Genomic DNA, 23,718 nt, shown 5'->3' on the forward strand with positions numbered 1-23,718 from the left:
ACATGGACGGGAGAACCATCCAAGCCCGTGCTCAATCCTCGTCTCTCTTTCCGCGGTGTATCGCCTTCCGGAACTTGTTACACGAACTACTCAGTACATACACTAGTGTACATGTGTAAGTTGCCACCCCTGGCCGCCAGGGTGGCTGGTCGCGGCTGTCCTGCAAGCCGTGGGCGCGGAACGGGTCTGCTGCAACGCTGGTCCGCCTGGGTCGGAGACCCGGGGGGAGAGTGTGCAACGGCGGCACCCCGCGACCACGGCCTTGTTTGCGGTTTCTGCTCTTCCACGCTTCTTCCTCAGTTTCAAATCTCAAGATCTCACGGCGCGACACAACCTGCGCAACCAGCGCCGCTCCCCGGATAGCCAGGGCCGCCGTGCCACGAGTGCTCGACAGTTGATGACTTGTGTCTGCTGAATTCGCATTCCGGTCTTTTCAACCGTTCTCCCTCCCGATCGTGATGCGCTCCGAGGGCTCGCCGTGGGGCTTGCTCGTCGCCCTTCTCGGGTCGGTTGCGGCAGCAGGACTGTCGGATGTCCCGTCGCCCGAGAACTATCTCCGCAAGGCCACCGCGTCTGGTTCGTTCCCTCCTTTGTTGCTAGCGTGCGGGCAAGACGGGCAAAAGAAACGTAGTGCTGACCTGCGAGAAGCAACGCTCATCGGCAACTATGTCTACATCGACGGGGGCGAGATTGCGCAGCTCGTCGACGGGAAGGTCCCGTCTTTTCGGACGACGAATCAAGGTACGTCATCAAGCAGGAGGTGGATTGGACGGTAACGGAGTTTGCTGGAAGCGTGCTGACCGCGTTTCCGTCCTTCCTTCAGTAAACTCGACGCTTTCCATCGACATGTCCAAGTCATGGAACGCCTCCACCGTCGTGCAGCGCACAATAGACCGACCCTGGTGGTCAAAAGTCAACCAAGTCATCTGGACGAACCATGAAGCAGGTACCTTCTACGTCTGGGGCGGCAAGTGGATTTGGGGAGACAATATGACAAAGAACGAGCTGTGGAAGTTCACCCCCGATGGCAAGGGCGCGGGGACCTGGTCCATCGAGCCCCCAGCCAATGCGGACTTGTTTAACGGCCTGCACGAGTCCGAGTTTGGGGCCTACGCCAACACCAACGATACGGGATTCGTAATCGGAGGCATTGCTTCGGGCTGGACGGAATACGGCCGCGCGTCCACCTCGGTGCTGCCGGGGATGGTCACCTTCAACATGCAGACGAACGTCTGGCAGAACGGCACTACGGCCTTCAGCCCCTTCGGCACGCTGGCCGGCGCCAGAGCCCACTACATCCCGACCTTCGGCCCCAACGGCCTGGTCATGGTCCTCGGCGGCCAGTCGCACTCGCTTGTCGGCGACCCGGACTGGTCCGCCGCGACGCCCTACGACCTGCGCAACCTGACGTTTTTCGACCCGCAGACGAAGAAGCAGTACTGGCAGGCCACGACCGGCAGCATTCCCCCATTTCCGCGGACCTTCTTCTGCCTCGCCGGGTTTCAGAACACCGACGGGGGCTACGAGATGTGCGTAATCACTCCCCCACGTCATGCATGTTTCATAGTTGGAAACTAACGATATGCCCCCTAGCTTGCTAGCGGGAGGCTCGAACGAGCGCGACAAGTTCCTGTACCAGGACACGTACATCCTCAGCCTTCCGGGATTCGTATGGGTCAAGGCGGCGGACTCGCCGTCGGGCAAGCGCAGGGACGCCGCCTGCGTGTCTGTGGGCAACCGCCAAGTGCTGAGCATAGGCGGCACCGACGGCACCTGGACCGACCCAGATCCCGCTCCGCAGGGGCTTCAGCTGTTCGACATGACCGAGATGCAGTGGAAGTACTCGTACGACGCCAACGCTGCCGCCTACGAGAGGCCCGCTGACCTCGCGGTCTGGTACAAGAACGGGTAGGTAGGCCCGCTCGGACAGCACGTCTGTCCCCGATCGACTCGCTAACAAGCAAAACAAAGCTCGTTTGACGCAGTACAATGGACATCCGATGAGGTCCGGCAGCTGTTCACAGTCAAGTCAACCAATGGCAGTATGTACCATCCCCGGTCCGAGTGTGCCGGCAATCTCAACTGACAGAACTCCCAGGCTCCGGCTCCGGCTCCGATTCGTCGAGCTCCCCTTCAGCGACGACCAAGTCCACCCCTGTCGGCGCCATCGCCGGAGGAGTCGTGGGAGGCGTGGCCGGCTTGGCCATCATAGGCGCCGTAGCCTGGCTGATGATCCGGCGCAAGAGAAGCCAGCAGCAACTCAACGTAACCGACGGCAACGGAGACTTCGCGGGATACCACGACGGATATTACGCCGCCGAACCAAAACCTGAGCCAACAGGACCAGAGCCTAAGGGATCTGGAGCAATCGAGCTCTTCAGCGGGCGCCACCACGCTGAGCTGGGGGATAACACGGCATACGCAAGTAACCCACTCCTCGGCCAGCCCATGTCGCCCGCTGAAATGGACGCAACCCCGGCACGATAGAGTCGCAACGGGCTCGCATCTCCTGGAGGGACGAGACAGACTAGACGCCTTTGTATTGCTGTAACTCTTGGTATGTATTTTCAGTGAATAGGGATAGAACTGCAGAGTTTGGGAACAATGCGGCCAGGCCGCGGAGACTGTGCCATTGGTCTGTTTCTCTTGACATGCGAAGGAAGCACGCCCGTTGCCTCTGATGTAGTTGTGCCTACGGCAATACCCATTCCCTTCAGCAGTCTATACATGCATTGTAAACGCGGAGACTAGGGAACTAAGCCCATCCACATTTCCCCCCACGCATTTCCGACCCCCTGCAATCGGTATATACCAGCCTCACTCTCTCTCATCACACCTCCATCACCTCTGCTCCGGCCCCAAAACCGGTCCCTCCCTCACGACACTAGCTTCGACACGGTAGCCTCAAAATTGGCATTAGCCGCCTGCGAGAAGTCGTGCTGCCAGTATCCGACGACCTCGTGGATGCTCAGGCTGGAGGTCGGGCTGTTGGGGCTGGCGGGGCGGGTGGGCGAGTAGGCGAAGGCGAGGCGGTTGCCGCCGCGCGGGCTGAGGTAGCGCGTCGAGCCGTCGGACGCCGTCCACGAGGTGCAGCCCTTGCACAGCGCCGTGAACTGCGTGTGCGTCGCGTTGGTCTTGGTGCCCGTCTTGAAGAGCGTGTACTGCGCGCCCGAGTAGGGCTGCGGTTGGACGTGCGAGCTGGTAGTAGGTGGTGCTTCAGTTTGGGAAGAGGACTGGCTGAGTGCAGGGTGGGAGGAGCAGCAAAGAAAAAGGGGCGGGGAGGCGGAATCTTACCTTGCCCACCGCGGCGACAGCACCGCGTTGTTGCTGGTCCCTCTCCAGGCGACCAGCAGCGGGTTGTTGGTCATGCTTCCGCCCCAGGCGAGACCCGCCCAGCCGACCTCGTTGGGGATGACCATCTGGATGACGGCATCGAACGCCGTGTAGCTCTGGACGTTATCCGGAATTGCAATGCGGACGGTGATGCCGTGGCCGTCCGACTTGTACAGCTCGAAGTTGGACGTGAAGACAAGCCCGGTGTCGGGGTCGCGATAGACGGTGTCGGCGGCAGCTGCTGCGTCTCCGGGTCAGTATTTCCGGAATAGTTGGTGGCCTAGTCACGCAGCCGGGTGCAGATGAAGGGGCACACTTGCCGGTCCCCAGAATGGCCGCAGCGAGCCCGAGCCACGTCGTCCACAACATGACGGAAGGCGTCGGGGGTCAGTGGGCGGAGAGGCCAGGAGTATCGGACACTGCCGGCAGAGTCAGTCAGTCTGCAACGAATTTGATCGAAAGATAGGTAGCCACGCACAAGAGACGCCAGCGGCAAGTGATCCACAAAATGACGCCGGACGACCTGAAGCAGAAGCACACAGAGCGGCAATAGTCGCCTTTAAGTCCTCGGCCGCGTCACGGGGCGGGCGATCCGGGCCGGCACCATCGACACGTGGGGAACGGATGCATCCCGCCATGGCTAAATATAGAGAGCGGGCTGGGCACGCCTGCTGTCGGCATCTCAGGTTTTTCGAGCGTCGTGGCCCTCCATCGAGCTGGAACCAAGAACCAATGCTGGGCGGTCGTTGGGACGGCTGTAATCGCGTGACGCCATGAGGTCGGTGCTGTTAATCTAACTCCAGCGTATCAGTCGGAGGAGCTTCCTCTTGGGGGGCGCGGCGTTGCTCTGTGTCTTGGCCTCGACCCTGGAGCAACGACGGACCCGGGCCCCAGACTGCCGCCACAGGTGCGGTGTTGTTACTTGTTTGGCCAGTCACGGCATATCGCGAAATCTGGGCACTGTTATTGCGGGGTGACAGCGGAGTTCCATGTCATGTTTGCTGCGTCCGAGCCCAGAATTGCTTTTACCCGAGCATATTGCGAGGGCACAATCTAGGAGGGTCAGCGAGCATCCACCGAGGGTTAAATCACCGAGATATATTAACAGTAGGTTCCCAATGCCGCACGTCCGAGCTTCTATTGTGTGTGTTTTCGGTGCTTCCTGATCCCACAATGCTACGGTCAAACCGGGTACGCCGCAATTCAGTCGAGCGCAACACTATGGCCCCAAGGTCTGAGCATCCGGACCAGACACACCTCACAACTCAGACGAATCAAAAGGCGTTGCCAAGCATGGAACAACTCGTAAGACCGATATCCCCAACTTCTTATAGGCTACAGCCAAGAGAAAAGCCAAGGTTCCATCACATCTCAGGGTCAGGTCCTACATAGTTGAATACCACGACGTGACCACTCCAACAGATTACACCGGCTGTCGCCTTAGTGATCTAATATCTGCCACCCGTCTGTCTCCCTGGTCTGGGCCCCAATGTAGCCAACAGCCATGCTCGGGGTGCATCATGGAAGGCTTCCAGAAGTTCCCATTCCAGGCGTCCCGCCGGCGATGCTCTCCTCCAGACCCATATTCCGGGTTCGCGATTCTTGGCATGTTAATATCGCCGACTGCGTCCATGTGGCGAAGACGAAGCGACCCTCCCCTCCCGCTCCTGGAAAAGGGTTGAGCCCTTCCGGCGCCGCATTCTTCTTCTCATTCTGCTCTTTACTTTCCTCTCTCCGACATTCGTGCACGCTGCAACCTGGCTCGCTTCTCCCCCCTCCTTTACAGTCGGGGGGCAATTCTATGTCCGGAGAGTGTGGGCTCGGAAGCAAGTGCCCGCGCACCCTAATCGTGCTTGCTCTCTATGTAGGCCAGGATTGATTGACAGCTGCCGCAATACTCCCAATTGTTTCATCGCCAGGATCGTCTTTGCAACTCTTGGACGGCGACCTTGCCTGCCTTCCCGGTCCACTAAAGTAACATCGAAATGTAAGCTGGACAAAGTGGTAAGAAGGATCTTGGCGAAAGGTCGTTAAAGTGCAGGCAGAACCTGGCAGCGCTGGAAAGGTTGACTTGATACTCATAGTTAAAGCTGGAGGGTAAAATAATGCACAGCGTCGTAAAAGCACCTTCGTTTGCTCACTCGCCAGGGCCCCTGATGGAAGCATCTCGCGGCCGAGTCCTTCTCGAGCTTCCTCCCTGTTAGCCCTTTCCTCCCCTTTGATCTCGCCAGCTTGTGGCTCTGCGGTTTGTCAACCTCTCGTCGGGTCAACTAGATGAAGGACCGGAGATCAGGACCGAAGTAACTGTAACCTCATACTCATCGACAGCAGAAGGGAATGGCTAATGACTATATGCCCTCTGGTGGAATCCGCACCGCTGCTATAACCTGTACGCAGTAATCATGCACCGAGCCCGACAGCTTGGTAGCAAGTCGTCCAAGAGGCTTGGCATGGAGCATCCGCCGAGTTTACGTCGTGCGGAAACGGCATATCCGGGTCTCTGAAAGGCGCTATTGCAGACTTGTTTTGAGCAGCACCCTTTCCAGGAATGCTTACCGCTATTGGGGAACCCAACCAAGGAGGCGACGCGTTCCAATTGGTTGTCCCCGACTCCCGGGGCTTTGCTGTAGACTACGGAGATAAAGCCAAACAATGCTGCGGGCCGAAGTGGAGATGTGCCAGCGGGAACCCCCGGAGACCCCCGAGCCCCGGAGGCCGAGCCCAGCAGTCCGGGAGAGAATGGACTAAGGGTTGTTGTCCCCGAAAGATCCCCGGTAACGGAAGAGTCCAAAGCACAACTGGGCTGTGTCTCCGTCCCAACACGTACTCAACCAATGTGATGGGCCACTTGAGGCAAGAACACTTTCAAAAAAAAAAAAAAAAAAAGCAGAGTTTTTTTGAGGTGGTGACGGCGATGAGTTGTTGAACTGATGCGGGATGCAGACAATATGTGGTGTTCTGGAGTATGAGATTCCGGATAATCGATGATGTATTCTGAGGGTCTGGGTGCTCATGCCCAAGATCCTTGGCGGTGGGCATGCGCTGATCACTGCTCGACTGCGTCGCCCAGCAGCACGGAGAAGTGCTACCCTAACCCAGAGAGTGTCATGATCTGCTTACATAACTACCTAAGGCTCTTCCGTGCAGTCATCGCCAAACGGAATAATTTTTAACCCCAAATTTTGGCCGAGTCAGTACTTCACGTACCTCTGCCTGTGAATGTGCCTGTGAATGTTCGCTGCGAGGTACCTGCAACCTTAACGTACACGAGGTTTTGAGCGGACAGTTCCGGTCACGCGTTTCGTGGGGCGACGGCCTCTCCTGAGGATCACGCCACTTTTCCCGCTGTGGCCCATGAGTAACCGGGACGGGCGGGCAAGTCAGGTGGTTCACTCAGCCCTACGACCGAGATTGTTCGTCCGCGGTTCGCCGATTCTTCTCGACCATGCCGTACTTGTCACAGCGTCGCCGCGATCGTGCACGCGATTTTTGTTCATCTTGTCCGAGCTCCACGCACCAACCTGGCCAAGGAGACGGAACCAAACACCAAGTGTTCTTCGGAAGAAGCCGGGTGGCTTACACCTTCGCTTCTTTGGGTTGGATGGAGCATTGCTCGACGAAGGAAGCAAGTGCAGGGAAAGCGCGGGAGCGTTTCGGAAGTGGATGGTGCCAAGTTTGTGGTTTACCTGTGGCCAATCGGCATGCGATTCCCGATTAAAAAGTTGTGCATCGCACCGGATCGCATCACTTTCAGATTTCCATGCGATGGGTCGGGGCTCCCTTCCACCAGGAGCCGCCCGTGGCGGGCGGCTCCGGGGCCCACATGCCGGTCCAGTCCCCACGTTCAGAGCGCCGATGGTCTCGGCTCTCGATAAGCCAGCCCAGCCGATTCTCGTACCACTTGACGCAAAATCGCCCGTTTGCTCGTTTTCGCCCGCAGGTTTGCAAAACGCTGTAGTACCACGGTGCTCATCGCAGCAATGGCTTCCGGAGAGAGCCGACCGAGAAGCTCTCTCCTCGAGTATTTTGAGCCTATAATACTTGAAGCTCTCCTGTCTAGTCCCGGATCATCGCATGGCTCAGTGGCGGGCAAAGTTATCAAGCAACCACCAAAGACACAGAGCAAGGCCTGAACGAAGATCCTTAACAAGCATCTCTCAACAGCCAATCTACCAACCGGATGTCTGGTGCAGCAATTGCTTCGTCGGTATCATCCGACCCATACTCGACGTCCTTAGACGCCTCCCAACTTGTTAGTCGGCCGGCCTTATCCACATGACAGCGATGCTGACATTGTCGTAGGAAACGGAAGCGTACCCGTACTTCTCGCCGGTATCCGTCTTTGACGCGGATGACTTCGGCGCCGACTTCACGTCTGACTCCGCCACTTCCCCCGTGTCGCCTATCTCTCCCGCTCTTTCGGCAAGCTCACTTGGCTTCCCCCCGACAGAGGGGTGGGCCGCTTGGGATTCCTCGGAACTGTTTCCGAAACCTGACGGCCTCTTGGGATGCCAAACATTTGCCTCCTGCCCGCCCTCAAACCCCACCTTGAGCCCGGCGATCAATCCCATGGACCTTTCCACGCCACCGTACCTGAACCAGTCGCCGCAAGCTTTGCTAGCCTCCTGCCAAACCCAGCAGCAACAGACACCATTCCCTTCATCTTCCCCTTCAACAGCCTCACCCACATCTCCAACGACAGACATCACCACCACGAAACGGCGCCCCTCTCGCATGCCCAAGCGCAAGTCCACCAGCGCTCACACCTCCGACGACGAGCCGGCGCCAACCAAACGGTCGCCGTCAAGACGATCCTCGAGGAAAACCGCCGAAGGCGCCGCCACCACCACCACCACCACCACCACCACCAACCCTGCTGCCGGCCCCAGGAAAAAAGCCCACAACATGGTCGAGAAGCGCTACCGCACCAACCTCAACGACAAGATCGTCCAGCTGCGCGACGCCGTGCCCTCGCTGCGCGAGATGGCCGCCCGAGCGAGGCTGTACGAGCGCGCCGGCGCGGGTGGTGCTTCCTCCGAGCTCTCGGGGTTCGAGGAGGCCAATGAGGGCGAGGACGGGGGTCATTCGCTAGCCAATGGGCTCAGCGGTGCTCGGAACCTTGATCTTGACGGTGGCATTGGTGGCAGTGGTGGTGCTGCCAAGCTGAACAAGGCGACCATCCTGGCCAAGGCGACCGAGTACATCCTGCTGCTGGAGCAGCGGAATCGAGGGTTGGAGACGGAGAACGACGCGCTGAGAGGGCGGATGGAGGGGCTCGAGATGTGGGTCATGCAGGCTGCGAATGCGGGCGCGGAGCCGGTGGTGGGCGGGTGGAGTTAATTAGCCCCGGCCGTGGGCAAGGCGTTTCTGTGATGGAGTGGTTGGTTTGTTGGTATAGATCATGTCAAACAACCTGGAAGCGAAATACCTGTCTTCGGAATGCATCGGCGGCGTTGGGATCTGGGTGGGTTGGCTGGAAATGGGAAATGGGCGGAAATTTGCTAACTCTTACGGAGCCGGAAACCTACATAGCTTGTCTTCATTTGAGATTTTCTCACCTCCGCTCAATTTTATTCCTTGGGATGCTGGCAGTGATCGTGATGGGTGGACATGGCTCAATCTACTGGGGAGCTTGGCGACCATGTTGTTCGTGTGGAAAGAACAGGACCATGATGTTCAGTCTTGGCAACGCCATGTAATTATTGCTCGGATGTTTACTTGATTTAGTGAAGGCTCAAGCCCAAAAGCCGAAGACATGCTCACATGGAATCCGGTCGTGATGATCAAGGTGATCGCTAAGTGGCTCACTATCGAAGAGGGGAGAAGTCCCCTGTTCTGCAATAGCAGTCAATCTACTTCCCAGTTCCCCTCTCACCCTTCCCGCCTCGCTTTCCTGCAAGAGAAATCGTACCATGAATGCCCGTAACTCCGACCAGAAGCGGGTAGCATCAAAAAAATGTAGGAAGCCCCCTGAACAATGTCAGTAGTGCGTCAACTACTGAGCTCCCTGAACCCAGCGCACCAACCCCCTGAACCTCCTTAATTCAGTGAGCCAGCCCTCTTCCTTAGGGGACTGCCACGGAGGACCTTGATTTAAAGCCTAGTCTGCTTCTGGCCCTTGTTCTCAGGTCTAGTCTCCTTCGGGCCCTGGTTGACCATCTTGTATTGCAAGAGCTTGTCCTTGTCGTTCTGGTGCGGCTGCAGCTTCTCGTACTCGCTTCGGCTCTGAACGGAGACCGCGCCGCGTCGCAGGGCGGGCGCCGCCGGCGCCGGCTGCTCTTTGCCCTGTGGGCCGTTGCTCTGGTTGGAGTTTTTGCTGTCTGCCATGGCTATTGCGTCGACTGTTGTCGAGGGTTTGTGGTCTTCGGTGATAGCTTGCTTGTTGGACTTTTTTTGCTGGCTGATATGCCGAGTGTTTGCGGTTCTGTTGCGGAGCAAGATTCCCGTGGTGAGTTTCCCGGCAGGGCTGGTAGTTTATAGGTGTGTGATCAGGCATGCGCTTCAGGAGGGCATGTGAGGCGACTGACCGTGTTGTTCACTGCATCAGATGGCAGTGACGGGGTTCTTTATTTCCTGGAGTTGGCGTGTCCACGTCAGTTAGAGTGCTCACAGCAAATATGGTTTCCAGTTGCTTCGCGTGTCACCGAGACTTCGTTCACGTGTCCTGTCATAGACGCTTGTTCATATCGGCAACGCTTCGCTGACTCGGGAGACATTTCTGCAACTGCCGTGATGCGGTTGGGAACCTACGAACAGGCAATCACTTCGCAACAAGGTGATGATGTTCAGTCCCCCCCCCAGTAAGGGCCAGACGCTCCTGGAATTGGATGGCGTAACTAGATTGACAGCCATTTACCGATGAACTGTTTCAAACAGAGCTGGGGCGTAAGCCACTTTTGCGGCAGGATTCCTGATATCTATCTGTGAACCGGCTTCACTCCCCTTTCGTGCTTGTATGCAATATGCTAGCAATCCTCCGATCGAGGAATGATTACCTGACTGCAGAGCACCCTGCAATCGCGATGGCCGTGCAGCAATTGGTCAGCTGCAGCGTAATTAACCGCCCATCTTGGGGGGGTGTGTGGTCGATTTCTTCCAGTTTGGGACCACCAGATACCCATTAACGGTATCAGCAACATCTTCGGACGCGTTGTTGAGATATATGCCCGAAGGATTTTTGGCCATGCTGCCTTTTCTCCTCGGCTCAACGCAATCTCCAGTCACTTAGCGTTCTTGTGTTCCTGTCAGCAACCTGGGTAGCCATGCAGTGACGATAACCATCTTGCGGCCCCCAATGCCTCGGCTTACATGCCAGACCGGTGCTGCGGGGTTCAGATGTCATTGTCGGCTCGTTTAAGGATTGGGAGGCTGTCAGGACGCGCACAAGATCAAGGCCGACGTCTGGCTGCTCAGCGGGCGCTACGACGAGGCAACAACTCTCTCGACGGAGCCGTGGTTCAAGCACAATCCTCGAGTCTGGTGGATCACGTTCGAGAACTCGAGCCACATGGCCCACTGGGAGGAACGCGAACGGTACATCGAGGTGACCGGTGCATTCCTCCCGAGCACTACACCATGACTGACGAGGGAGGGGATGATCTGGATAAGCCTTAGTAGGCTGAAGCTCTATATCGCTAAGCTATGTCTATGCTAGCGCTTGGTTTATCTGTTCTAAGATATCTCATGACGCAAGGAAATATCTGGTGAAACGAGCGTGGTCGTGGCTAGTCGAGCCACCTGAAAGCCGAAAACACAGCCGAAGAAGCAATCTGAAGCAAGCCAAACCCGTTTAAACGCCGTTCCATGCACCCCTTTGTCTAACCCAGAGCCCCAGTGATGCCATGATAAACGGACTTCCATTTTGCCACACACCAGCCTTGGGCCCAGCCCCTTTTCCCCTTTGCCCCCAGGCTGTTATGCCCAGAGTCGACGACGCTTCCAACTCCGCGTCTCTAATCCCAGTGCAGGCGTGAGCCAAAATCCAATCTGAAAACGCCCCGCACCGAACTCCAGTCCATTCTGAAATAAAAAGCCGTCACCGACCAGCACTATGCCGCCCTCCATCCGCTCTAACCACCAACCGCCCATCCATCTAGTTAAACCCGCCGAACTCCGGACGCCGAACCAGCCAGAACCGACCCAACAACCCGGCCTGCCCGCGGCCCCGGCTGTAGCCCCTGTAGCCCCTACCCTCCCTCCCCATACATAAGCATGCTACAGCAGGCGCCAGCGCCGGGGCCAGGACAACCAACCCCCGTCCCCCCTCCCCGCCACCCGCTTCGACAGCGCGGCGTCTCACAAGCCCCACGCGCCAAAGTCGAACCGCGCAGGCCTCGTCGGCGTGGGGGCAAGGAACTCCCTAGTCCGCCGCGCAGCGAAGACGGGCGGGGACACGCGGTCCGGCGGCGGAAGAAGGGGGTATGTTGTTGTTGTTGTTGTTGTTGTCCAACAGCCACCTCCGCCTCCGCCTCCGCCGCCGCCTCCGCCGCCGCCGCGGCTGCCGCCTCGTTCTGTCGGCGGCATCAGCCTCAGCCTCCTCCTCGTCGTCGGCGGCGCGGGGGTGGTGGGCGTGGGCCGCGGGCCGGATGCTCGAGAGGGAGGCCGGCGCGCACAGTAGGAGTAGTAGTGGTAGTGCGCGCCGGCCTCGTCGTCGTCCGTCATCGCATCTGGCGGGGCGGGGTCCACGGTGCCGTCGTCGAGGAGGGGGAGGAGGAGGAGGCGGGTGTCGGTGGTCGGCCATGGTGGGTGGTGGATCATGTCCTGGACCGGGCTGAGGGAGTGGTCCCTCATGCGTGTGGATTGGTGGTGATAAGCGTGGTGGTGGTGATGATATGCGGGAGAGCGGGGGGTCGTGGTTGGGAAACCAAAGGCCCGTCTCTCGCCGCGCGGTGGGAGGAGGTGTGGGGAGGACGGACGACGGGCCAGGTGTGTCGTCCGCCGGGGGTTGATGATGGGCTCGTCGACGTCCGAGTCGTCGCTGTCGTCGCTGGCCGAGGCGTAGGGCGATTCCCAGTCCTCGGCCGCCCCGCGCCAGACTTCGCACAGGGAGGTGGCGACGGAGCGATGGCCCTGGTCTATTGTCGTCATGCTGGCGCGGCTGGCAGCGGTTCTCGACCGCGGCCGCGCGCGCTCGTTTGGATGCGACGGCGTCTGCCTGGATCGTGACGAGCGCTCACTTTCTTGCTCTCGCTCTCTCTCGCGGGCAGATGGAAGCTGGGGTCGTGTCCGATCGCGAGACTCGGCGGAAGTGCTGTGTTCATTGGCCGTTTGTTCCGGCTCCTCAGTTCTCTCTTCGCTCTCAGAGCCATGGCCACGGTGCCAGGGTCTTTGCTGGATGAGCCGAGATGGGGTGTGCCGCGGCCAGGAAGAGGGGTATTGCGGCGGTGAATGATCGTTCCATGCCGTACTCCGAGAAACGGCAGTCGTTACCCCCTGGGCGTGCTCATGGGATGAGCGGCGTGTAGGGAGGCTCGGCCCGTCGGAGTCAGACAGGATTTCCACGGCATCACCGCCAAGAGTTTTGTCTGAGGCTCTGTTAGTCCGATACTGCCCAGCACGTGCTCGATCTTGGCCGTCCACTCACCCTCACCGGTCTTACAAGACTCGAGGCGACTTGTGTAGCGGCCGGAATGCTTGGGAGCCTCCTTCACCGTTCGGTGCAGTCGTCGTGGAGGCAGACCCTCTCCCTTCGAGGACATAGCCTGGGAGCCCGACGAAAGCGAAGGGTTCTCGGGAGCTCGCACATGGTCCGTGTCGGAGGTGGAGAACCTCCGCGGAAGTGCGTGCTTCCTCAAGACCACTACTGGACGTGGTAACTCATCAGGATATTCCTCGATGTAGGGACTCCGCGCACCACGGACTTTCCTGTCCGTCTTGTTGCTCGTGTCTTCGGATCCCGAGGAGCTGCCGGTCTTCGACGGTCGAGGTTCTGATTTGCGCCCGCGACGGCCGCGCTTCTCGTCGCCGTCGTCGTCCTCTCCACCAGTTGAGATTTCGGTATTATCCTCATCTCCCCGGTTGGTTCCGCACACGCAGCGCGCGGGACGGCGAGTCTTGCCCCTCGGAGACCTTTTCCTTGTGCGGCCGCTCCCCTTTCTGTTCTGTCTTTCGACATGCCTCTGCCCTTCGTAGACGTAGTCGACACTCTCACTGTCACCTGAATCGTAGTCTGTGGTAGTGGTGGTAGGAGTGTTCTGACCGTCGCGAATGTCCATCTTGCCCGACTTTCTGGCGCAGCGTGGCTGCTATTCCATTGGGCACGAGGAAGAGGTTCCCAAACATTGGAAGGAAAGGAGTGTGCCGAAGATGTGGGAAGATTGTCATTGGAGATGGAGTGTGTGATGGAAAAAAAAGACTTGGACAAAAACAGACGAGAAGGCGAAGGAGATCGGAAGACACGGCCATGTTATGAATCTCTTTAACCCAGAGTGGCAAGACATCGAGGATGAACATTGGGCGACGGCCCCGTCAAATAGCAGAAGACCACAAGTTTTAAACGTGTAAACGCGATGGCCGCGTTTGCGTGGCCGAGAGACCGAGGGACCATGCCATGACAAAGTCATTCCTCTAGGCCTGCGTGGCAACAGGAGAAGCCGATTCCGCACTTGTGGGTGTCTGAGTTATCAAACAGAAGACCAGCGAGCGGAGGCGACGTAGATAGGTATGTTTGTTCAGGGGCTCTCGCCAATGGGGTGGCCGACGTCCTTTTTCTCTCGGGCGACCACGTGGTGAGGCGCAACAGGCAGATCTGTCTAAGCGGCGCCCCATACATCACATTCCTAGCAGGATTGGATGCGGTCAGGGCAACAACCGTTCACTCAGGGCATGCCATGTCCGACAGATCGCTGGCTCGCTGGAGCGAAGCCTGGCCATTTAGTACACGCAACTCCAGCGGAAACGCTTTACTCGGTCAACGACGTGGGCCAGCCTGGCACCGGACTGTACACGCTGAGGACAACGTGGTAAAATGCGGGACTGACAAATGAAATCATGTTTATTCTGGCGTATGTGGCATTCTGAACTTACCATGACTCACTCACCTGCGGGAAGCGGCCCAACCGCGGTGCGTTGCGGCCCGAAAGGGGGTGCGCTCGTCTCAGCAAGGAAACCAGGGAAACACATCGGAATTCCTCAGGTGAGGGAGCCGACTCTCCGGCAACAAATACGAGATGCAAACAAAAGAATGACAATACAGGAAGAGCAGAGCCGGGCAACACAGGTAGGTTCAGCAACGGAGACGGCCTAGAAGGGTCCTGGACCAGGCCGCCTGCGACCAAACGGCGACGAGAAGAAGGAGCCGAACGGGTCATCGTTGAGTCCCATCCGGCCCAGGCCCTCCGTCATGCGGTCAATGTCGGCCATGGTGCGGGCAAAGTCGCTGTCCGGGCCGAACAGGCCACCCGTGGCGTGGCCGTAGCCGCCGCGGCTGGACTGAAAGAACGTGCTGCCAAAGGGATCTGATGCAGTAAAGAAATTGCTGAAAGGCCCCATGTGGCGCTCCCGGGCGCGCCTGAAGAAATCGCTGTCGAACGGATCGCGCCCGCCCCAAGGGGGGATGCCGGTGCCAGTTCGAGAAGTCGTGCGGTCACGGTGGCGTCCACGGTCCGGATCGAGGCCGTAATCTCGGGTAGGCCTCGGGAAGCCACTGTCAAAGGGGACGCGGTCAGACCAGGGAAAGCCGTCGTCAGGGGGAGCGCGCCCAGGTCGACGGCCATCCTTCGGGGGGAGGTCGCTCCTCCACTTCTCGCGCTCGTCGTAGTCAGGATCGAGACCGCGGGGAGGCCGCCGGTGACGGTCGCGGCGAATACTGTCCATGTCTGGTTCCGGTCCGAAGTCAAAAGGACGAAACGGATCGCGGTCTCGACGACCACCGCCCGTGGCTGGTCTGAAGTCAGTAGGCGGCTGATCGTCGTCTTGAGAAGGGACCCCGAACAGGTCGTAGTCGGGATCTGGGTCTGGATAGGTCTTCCACGGCACGATCAGCCCCTCGAACGGGAGAACGTGAGCTGGGTTGGTGTGCAGGGGGCAGTCCCTGTTGTGGCACCTGAAGAAGTCGCCATGGGACTCAATGCAGCGAACCGTGCAGCTGGACTTACAATGCGAGCATTGGATGGTCTGGTATGGGTTCGCGCCAGGTGGAGCTGGCTTGCGGCTGGCCATTTTGCCCTCCCGAGTTCCCAGAGCGGCGACCGCTAAAGTGAGAACGTCGCTCAAAAGCGACGCCCCGTGACAGAAGATATGCGGTACGCGGTTTTAATAAGACCCACGGCCCCAACAACATGCTGTTACCCTTCGGTCGACACAATGGCTTTGAGGACAACAGCAAGGATGCTAGGCCAGCAATGCGACGGTGCCAATGGCAGGTGACAAAGGAAAGTGACAAACAGCTAGACTCTCCAGAACAAGACAAAAAGAAAGAACAGCGTAGAGACCGCACAAAGGATGTCACCGCCCCTAATTGTTCCCTTTCCCTCGCCGTTTCCTCGGCCCTTCAGCGGCCGAGTCCTCTCTCCGAGGGTTGGCCTCGGGCACGTCCTTGTCCACCTCGACAAGCTCACCCTCGGAGCTTCGGCTCGCGTTTTCATCGGCCGTCTCGGTTTTCGTTGCGACCCCACGGTCGCCGAGCACCTCCTGTACAATCCGCGTTCCCTCGTCCATCTCCCCGTTGGTCGCCCCGCACGCCATGCACTTCCACATGCCCAACTCGGAGAGCGACTTCGTCCCTGGCGGTGCTTGCCCGTTCACAAGCCGGCATTTGGAGCAGATCAAGACGATCCTGTTCTTGGCTGCCGTCTCGTCCTCGCCTAATAGAGCATCAAGGATGCGGTCGTACCAGTGGGTTTCGGCTGGGGGTCCCATCGCCGCTGGCGGATACTGCATGAAGGCAGGAGGAGGCGGCGGCGGTCCGCCGTCGAATGCATTTGGCGCAAATTCGGCCGACGCCTCCATGTCAGGTTGTGCTAGGGCTGGTTGAGACGGCGGACCGAGTCTGCTCTGTGGCCTGGACTGTGGGGTTCCGAGGCCGGGCGCGGCGGGCCGTGGGATGTTCGCTGTGGGCGGTGGCGGCATGTTCGTGTGTTGCGGTAGACGAGCATGCCTCCCCTTCAGCCGCCCGTCCCTTGCTCTCTCGGCGACGCCCTCGTCTTCGTCGGCCGTGTCCTTTCGCTCCTTCTGTTTGTGTTCGGCCCCGCCGTACTTCTCCAGCAACTCGAGAGTCGAGTCGTACTTGGTCGCATCCTTAAGCTTTTGGATGGTCTTGGCCCGCTCTGCCTGGGCCTCCTTGAGCCGCGCGCTCAACCTCTCGATGCTGTAGTCGAAGAAGGCTGTCGTGACGGCGCGAACGAGGGAAATCACCACCGGCCCACCGGCCAAGCCGGTCCATTCCCACGAGCCCATGTTCCGCCAGCCAACCACCAGAACGAGCACGATGCCATACACCAGGTATGCGAATCCGAGGTAGAGCGTGCAGAGCAGTTTGACCCGCCTTGACCTCGCGCGGGTCCGGTCGAGCTGGGCCTGTGTGGCCGTTATCTTGGCGGCAAGACCCGAGAGGGCCTTTTCGAATGAAGCGGGGGAGGAATCATCCTTCTGCACACCATGTCTGTCAGCTTTGGCGGTGATGCTGGCGACGAGCGAGACGAGCGAGAGACGCACGATCGACCGCCGGATGGAGGATGCTTACCCGCCACGGCCAAAACGACACCATTGCGCTAAAATCGGAGTCTGGTGTTCCTGCCCATTGAAGCTTTAGTGGTGGGGAGAAACGAGAACTGTCTCTCTGTGTTGTTGCCAAACCTGGAAGAGCTCTGGCAGGCAACCAGGGTGGTGCGGTGAGCTGTTGTTCGCTACGTGTTGGCTGTGCGCCAGGTAACGGATTGTGCAAGGGTGTAACAACAAGGATGCCCAGAGCTTGCGCAAGGTGACCTCATTGACTACCGCTTAAATGAATACCGATGCTCCCTTGCTTTAGCACGATGCTTGTGGGGCCAAACCAGGAGCTGTTCCCTCCCAAGAAAGCATACCGTGTATGCGATCTGTGATCTAGCGAGTTTTGAAGGAGCTATCCAGACATGCTGCCAACGGCATCTTTGTTCAAGCTGGCCCGCTCCTCCGGCACTTTGAAAGAATACGCAGTACTGTGTATGCAACGTGCGAGGCAGGTTACCAGGTAGTCATTCGTACTTCAACCGGGGCTCACGGCCCACTACGAATAAGATTACCAGGTACATTACGGAGTATTACCGTCCAGACAGCTCCCCACTGCGGGTTTGCCGGCGGCAGTGCGGTCAAGGGCTCCACTGGGGTCCTCAGTGGCCGAACCCAAAACTCCGTGTCAAAGGTCTTGGCATGGCCTGGGATGCAAGGCTGGCCACGGTGGCTTGGTGCGGCGCAGAAGCGAAACAACAATTCTCCTGAAACCGAAACAACACGCAAACAGAGCATGACAGCGCTCAATTGAACGGTGACTGTGTTTGCGTGCATCAGCGGGGAGGTTGTGTGTTCTCCAACTTGTTGGCGCGTGTCGGGCGGGCTCATTGCCTCTCCACTCCGAGTCCGAAGCCCCCGAACAGCATTGAGACAGCTGGCCCTGGGCAATTCGTCGACAGACAAGATACTTTATATTTTGATCCGGGCGGTTCCCGCGACGAGGTTCGCGAATGAACCGCAACCATGTTCCAGGTATGGGGTTTGCTTGTCCGCCCCATGACGGCACCAGTCTGACGGCTTCTCCAACAGAGACTCAAGGGCGCAATTGATCGCACAATCGCCGAGGAGCAAGCGAGGCAGCGCGCAGCTCTCGAGTCCCAGAAGCCGGCGCCAACAGCATCCAGCGCCACCTCCGGACGGTCACGATCAACAAGCGCTGCAGGAAACCAGTCTCCCGCCCGACGACCACGCCCGGCTAAGAAAGCCAGCGAAGACCACACACCCAGAGATGCGAACGGCGACGGCGGCACCGCCAACCCCGATCCGGCCGTCTTCGAGGCGGCCTTCGTCATCGACGATTCCGAGGAAACAGCTGCCCCGTCGAGGATAGCGACGCCGTTATCCACGAGCAATGCCACAAAGACGGGTCAGTCAGGAGGCGACACGCCTCCGGCTGATGCCGATGCGTCCGTCAATGGCCCTTCCGATGCCAGGCCCGCCAGCGACCTTGCGCAGGCTGCCAAGGCAAGCGCAGATCAGCCGGCCAACGCTGCGTCAACCGCCGCACCTGGCGCATCCGAGTTGCCGCCAGAAGTGCGAGCACGGCTGCGAAAGCTTGAAAAGCTGGAGAAGACGTACCCAGGTTCGTCATGCACCCGTCCCCATCCCCGCATGTTTTCTTTTCCTCCTGCTAGGCTAGTTCTTTCCTCTGACTACGTCCTCAGAATTGCTACGCTCTTACCGCATCGCACATGGCCGCGCGACGTCCATCGAGCCATTCGAGAAAGCCCTCAGGGAAAACACCCCGCTTACGTCTATTAAGGACCCGGAAGCGTTGGTTGAGTACCTCAACCAAATCAACCTGAAGGGCGACATGCTGATGGAGGAGCTCAAACGCGTTACGGCCGAGAAGGACGCGTACAAGGAAAGGGCGGATGGGGCAGAGAAGGAGCTGGCAGCACTCAAGGAAGAACTCGCCTCTCTGAAATCCGCACAATCCAAAGACAGCCTGGGGGACAAGGAGCCTGTGAAGAACGCTGGAGATGCTGAGAAGGTTCCCCAGCACCCCAAGGAAAAGCCGGCGGACGGCAGTGATGGCGAGGAATTCTTCTCTTACGACGACGAGATTCCCCAGCTACAAGCTGAAGTCCAGAAAAAGACCGAAGAGATCGAGAAGCTTCAGGCAGAAGTCACCCATCTGAAAGACGAGCTGTCCGTCGCGAAAGAGCACAGCGCTGGTCTTATCGAGAGCCTAGAGAACGCCACCAGGGAGCTCAGCGAGACTAGAGACGCCGTTGCCATCAAGGCTTCTGTCGAAACGCAGCTGGCGGCTAGGAACGCAGAGATCGCGACGCTCACCGAGCGCCTGGACAAAGCGCAAGCCAAGCTGAAAGATGTCGAGGCACAGGCTGAAAAGGCGAGGAGCGACGCGGCGGAGGCCGTGAAGGAGAAAGCATCCCAGCTCACTTCAATCTCGTCCCGGAACAAGGATCTGGAATCCGAACTGGAGAAAGTTTTGCGGACAAAGTCTTCTCTCGACGAGAAGATCAAAGGCCTGACGTCGGAAATCGAGGAGTTGAAGAAAGCCAAGGCGGAGGACGAAGCAAGGATTACGGAGCTTACCAAGCAGTCTCAACCAGCTGCGACCAAGCCTGCGCCCCTTGAGGGCCCAGTATCAACCCAAGAAAGCTCCTTGGCACCCCCTACAGGTGCAGCTAGCGGCAAGAAGAAGAACAAGAAGAAGAAAAAGGGGGGCGCCTCAGCAGCCGCAGCAGCAGCCGCCTCGGAGCCAGCTCCAAGCGAAGCGTCGACCACCGATCAGCCGCCACCCTCACCAAGGGAAGACTCCTCAGTTGACGAGCTACAGGCCGAGTTGGCTCGTCTCCAGGAAGAGCTGGCCGAGAAGGACCATCGGATTGAACGGCTGCTGGAGAAGCGCAAGACAGAAGAAGATCTGCGTGAGGAGATTGAGAACCTCCAAGAGAACCTCATGACGATCGGCCAGGATCACGTCGAGGCCAAGGAGCGGATCAAAGAACTCGAAGCAGAGAAGAAAGCGTTGCAGCAGCGCATTTCGGAGCTCGAGCAGGAGGTTGCGTCTTCCGCCTCAGCAGCGAAGGGCGCTGCCGAACTCCAAAGCGAGCATGAGTCCTTAAGGCAGGAATTCGACAATCTTAAGATGAAGACATCAACCCTGCAGTCCGACCTGGCCGCCGCGCAGCAGCTGGCCCAGACGCGGTACAAAGATCTCACGGAACTCCGAGAGGTCCTCCAAAAGGCCCAGCCCGAGCTCAAGAGCCTAAGACAAGACTCGGCGGCCCTGAAGACCACGCGCGAGGAACTTAGCGCAAAGACCACCGAGCTGCGCAATCTCGAGAAGCGCGAGAAGGAGCTCAAGGCCGAGCTCGCCCGCGCGCAGCGTCTGGCATTTGATCGCGAGGGCGAGATCAAATCGCTCCACGAGAAAGTGGGCCAAGAAACCAACGCACGCCTACGACTGGAGGAGGAGAAGCGCATCGCAGGCCGCGACCTGCGCCGGTCCGAGGCGGAAAAGATCGAGATATCCGCGAGAGAAGAGAAGGCCACGCGCGAGCTGCAGCGGGTCCAGGAGGAGGCGGCCAAGCTCCGGCCGCGCATCCGCGAGCTCGAGGACGAGGCCGGCCGGCTCCGGAAGGAGCAGGAGGTCCTCCGCGAAGAGGTCGAGCTCAAGACCAGCCAGTACAGCAACGCGCAGAGCCTGCTGGGCAGCATGCGCGACCAGACGGCGGAGCTGAGCATCCAGCTCCGGGAGAGCCAGGCGCAGTGCGAGAGCCTGGACGAGGAGCTGGCGGAGGCGCGCAAGATGCTCGGGGAGCGCACGCGCGAGGCCGAGACGATGCGCCGCCTGCTCGCGGACGTGGACGAGCGCGCCGACGCAAGGGTGCGCGACATGCGCGCCAAGATGGAGGCCGCCGTCGAGGAGCGCGACCGGCTCGAGGACGAGTCCAGCGCGCTGGCCCGGCGCAAGGCCCGCGAGGCCGAGGAGCTGCGCCAGCGCATCCGCGACCTCGAGCGCGAGGTCAAAGCGCTGGCCGGCGAGAAGGACGAGCTCGAGCACCGCGAGCGCGAGTGGCGCCGCCGGCGCGAGGAGCTCGAGGCGTGCGAGGAGCGCGCGGGAGCCGAGGTCGCCGAGATGCGCTCCGCCGTGTCGAGCCTGCGCTCGACCCTGGACGCGTCCGAGCAGCAGGTGCGCGACGCGGAGAAGAAGAACGCCGAGCTGCGCAGGGCCCTGGACGACTACCGCCTGCGGTATGACAAGTTGGCCAAGGAGGCCAAGACGTTGCAGGCGAGGCTGGCGTCGCCGGCCGTTGCGAGCTCGGGCAGGAGCTCGATTGACTCGACGCGGTCTGGCACCGGCGCCCTGAACGGCTCCTCCGCGGCGCTGCCGGGCGGCAGCCAAGACGCCATGTATCTGAAGACCATCCTCCTGCAGTTTCTGGAGCAGAAGGACAACAAGCTCCGGGCGCAGCTGGTGCCGGTGCTGGGGAAGCTGCTCAAGTTCGACAAGTGAGTGCTTCCCCGCAAACTCATTTCATGTGTTGGCGTTTTTTTTCTTTTCTAACTCATTTGCTACAGGACGGATGAACAGAAATGGCTCGCCGCCATCCAACACATCAGCAACCGGTAGTTAACCTCGCATGTTTCCACACACAACGGCGCGGTCTGTTCCGGGCAAGAGGGAGGGAGTAGGGATCAGCATAGCGATGCGCGGAGTATATCGGATTTGGGTCTGTAGGATATAATAGAGAGCGGCGTTCGGCGCGCAAGAGCACTTTTCTGGGTCCGCCGGCGGCGGCGTTGGAACGACCATATTCCTTCCTGGTTTGGTGGCGCCGGGCGCAGCCCCAGCTCCAGCTCCCCGCGTCGCGTTCCCCCCTCCACGTGAAGCCTCGAACGTTGAACCGAGTCACGGAGCGCCGTTGCACCAAGGAGTGCTGCAACCGAGTCTCTCAATCGGCCAGCCTTCTCTCGCTGCGCACAAGCTGGGGCTCAGACTGAAACGAATGAGATGCCCAACCCACAGGCGTCACAGTCGCACCGAGCCTTGTGGCGCTATTCACCAGTTCCTGACCAGACTGAGGTTGCGCAGCTGTAACTCGGTTGTGGTGCGGTGCAGCAGGCGCGAAGGATAGCCGCTGTGTGTCTCGTCGAACTGCAGATGATTTTCAGCATACGGGGCCACGGACGTAATGTGGTGTTAGTGATATGCTTGGAAGCTCTGGGGCGAGTTTGTGTGGGCTGGACAGGATATCACGCCGACGACTTCTGACAAGAACGTGATGTAGAATGCCATTGAATCTCAGACGGCGGAGTCGAGTACCAGCGTTTGAGATCGATACTGGTAACGTGGGCGCTGTCCAGCTCTTTACTCGAGGACCTGGAGCTTGGAAAAGCAGCGCCCGGACAGTTCCACGAACCAACTGAGCGCTCAGCCGGTACCCCAAAGAATCAGGCTGGGCTTCCCCAGCGTGGTGCGACATGTCACGACCCGACCCGTTCGAACTGTCGGAACGCGGCTTGAGAAAACATACACTCAAGGCGCGCTCGTTCGAATACCGGAGTAAGGTAACCACTGTGTAACCAACCAGCCGCTGCACGCGCTTCGTGCCGTCGTGTCTCAGACGGACGGCAGCGGCAGCGGCAGCGTCGGAACCGGCCGCAACCCCGCGAACGGACGGCAGGCAGGCGGCAAGGGGGCTGAACTCGGCTCTCGCCCCAAAGCGAGTGGGGGGCGTGTCGGATCGGACCGCGCAGAGCCACGAGGTTGTTCAGCTCTTTCTTCTCTTGTGCCAACTGATAAGGCGGAAGCTGGTGTCGCGTGGTGGTGGTGTTTCAGTGGGCAAAAAGGCTTCAACTGGCGTTAACTGCGCTATCTCTTATCTCGCTACCCCGGCAATCGCAGCGTGGCTTGTGGGGTCTGGCCGCCAATCGCTGGCCTTACGCATGAAAGAAACGTCTGGTTTGGGTTAGTGAGGAAGTTAGGTAGTTAGCTGGTGCGCACCTGCCTTGGATAGGTAGTCCAGCCGAGGCACATGTGGACTGGTGTTGCGGAGAGAGTCGGCAGGTTCATCTCATGGCAGCCTTGTCACCCAGTGCGCCCCAATCAGAGCTGATGATGTATCTGATAAAAGAAACCGAGTCCAATGGCTTGCCATCTAGGGTTCCAGTCAATGCGGAGTAAATTAACTCGACACAGAAAATATGCCTCCAACCGAACTGGCGGATCGTCGCCGCAGAGCATTCTGTAGTGTATTGTGTAACTTTTCAGTTACTCGCCCCTGAATGTCCAACACAGTAACACGCCACCAGCATGAGATCACCCCATACAGTTAGTAAAGGTAGTGGATGGATTACTTGCAGCAGCGCAGCGTCACAGAAGCCTTCCTTCCCCATGTCCAGTCCAGTTGCCTGCATGCAGAATCTTGCCGCCAGCCCGGGGGGAACGGCAGGGTGAGCAGCTCATGCATCACCTTCTCGGATGCCCACACACCACCATGGAAGTCCCACGCTAGTGTTAGCCCCGGGAGCAAGCCGGTCCATGTGTACACTTCCTTACTACAGTAAGTGGCCACCCGCAAGGTGGGAATCAGATGGCAGCCAGCTCCAGTCTCCAGACGGCCCGAGAGATAAGCCAAATTTTCGCGAATTTTTTTTCTCCATCCCATCTCGCGCTGCCCGGTGAGCCTGGTTCGGTGCTGG

At 59.2% G+C, this 23,718-nt stretch overlaps 8 protein-coding genes across 8 annotated transcripts; 4 read left to right on the forward strand and 4 right to left on the reverse strand.

Annotated features, from left to right (window-relative positions):
- Positions 1-458: 458 nt before the first annotated feature.
- THITE_2127199 (uncharacterized protein) lies at positions 459-1,912 on the forward strand (the record flags this gene model as incomplete). Its single annotated transcript, XM_003651225.1, has 4 exons — positions 459-576; positions 649-741; positions 824-1,529; positions 1,594-1,912. The coding sequence occupies 4 exons, from the start codon at positions 459-461 to the stop codon at positions 1,910-1,912; spliced, it is 1,236 nt and encodes a 411-aa protein (XP_003651273.1).
- Positions 1,913-2,876: 964 nt separating this feature from the next.
- On the reverse strand, positions 2,877-3,702 carry THITE_153552 (uncharacterized protein; the record flags this gene model as incomplete). Its single annotated transcript, XM_003651226.1, has 3 exons — positions 2,877-3,198; positions 3,295-3,574; positions 3,648-3,702. The coding sequence occupies 3 exons, from the start codon at positions 3,700-3,702 to the stop codon at positions 2,877-2,879; spliced, it is 657 nt and encodes a 218-aa protein (XP_003651274.1).
- Positions 3,703-7,267: 3,565 nt separating this feature from the next.
- On the forward strand, positions 7,268-8,899 carry THITE_2169814 (uncharacterized protein). Its single transcript, XM_003651227.1, has 2 exons — positions 7,268-7,585; positions 7,636-8,899. Exons 1-2 carry the CDS (start codon positions 7,514-7,516, stop codon positions 8,671-8,673), a joined length of 1,110 nt encoding a protein of 369 aa, XP_003651275.1. The 5' UTR covers positions 7,268-7,513; the 3' UTR covers positions 8,674-8,899.
- A 1,456-nt stretch (positions 8,900-10,355) lies between these two features.
- On the forward strand, positions 10,356-10,912 carry THITE_2086434 (uncharacterized protein; the record flags this gene model as incomplete). Its single annotated transcript, XM_003651228.1, has 2 exons — positions 10,356-10,373; positions 10,709-10,912. 2 exons carry the CDS (start codon positions 10,356-10,358, stop codon positions 10,910-10,912), a joined length of 222 nt encoding a protein of 73 aa, XP_003651276.1.
- Positions 10,913-11,628: 716 nt separating this feature from the next.
- THITE_120112 (uncharacterized protein) lies at positions 11,629-13,547 on the reverse strand (the record flags this gene model as incomplete). The annotated part of the gene is made up of 2 exons (XM_003651229.1): positions 11,629-12,857; positions 12,932-13,547. The coding sequence occupies 2 exons, from the start codon at positions 13,545-13,547 to the stop codon at positions 11,629-11,631; spliced, it is 1,845 nt and encodes a 614-aa protein (XP_003651277.1).
- A 914-nt stretch (positions 13,548-14,461) lies between these two features.
- Positions 14,462-15,639, reverse strand: THITE_2111333 (uncharacterized protein). The gene has a single exon (XM_003651230.1). It carries the CDS (start codon positions 15,490-15,492, stop codon positions 14,575-14,577), a length of 918 nt encoding a protein of 305 aa, XP_003651278.1. The 5' UTR covers positions 15,493-15,639; the 3' UTR covers positions 14,462-14,574.
- On the reverse strand, positions 15,640-17,230 carry THITE_2111334 (uncharacterized protein). Its single transcript, XM_003651231.1, has 2 exons — positions 17,015-17,230; positions 15,640-16,920 (listed from the first exon to the last, which is right to left on the reverse strand). Exons 1-2 carry the CDS (start codon positions 17,036-17,038, stop codon positions 15,787-15,789), a joined length of 1,158 nt encoding a protein of 385 aa, XP_003651279.1. The 5' UTR covers positions 17,039-17,230; the 3' UTR covers positions 15,640-15,786.
- A 667-nt stretch (positions 17,231-17,897) lies between these two features.
- THITE_2111335 (uncharacterized protein) lies at positions 17,898-21,915 on the forward strand. The gene is made up of 4 exons (XM_003651232.1): positions 17,898-18,012; positions 18,070-18,622; positions 18,705-21,525; positions 21,595-21,915. Exons 1-4 carry the CDS (start codon positions 18,004-18,006, stop codon positions 21,644-21,646), a joined length of 3,435 nt encoding a protein of 1,144 aa, XP_003651280.1. The 5' UTR covers positions 17,898-18,003; the 3' UTR covers positions 21,647-21,915.
- The last annotated feature ends 1,803 nt before the right edge of the window (positions 21,916-23,718 follow it).

The sequence above is a fragment of the Thermothielavioides terrestris genome, chromosome 2, assembly GCF_000226115.1.
Source record: "Thermothielavioides terrestris NRRL 8126 chromosome 2, complete sequence".
Classification (NCBI taxonomy): domain Eukaryota; kingdom Fungi; phylum Ascomycota; class Sordariomycetes; order Sordariales; family Chaetomiaceae; genus Thermothielavioides; species Thermothielavioides terrestris.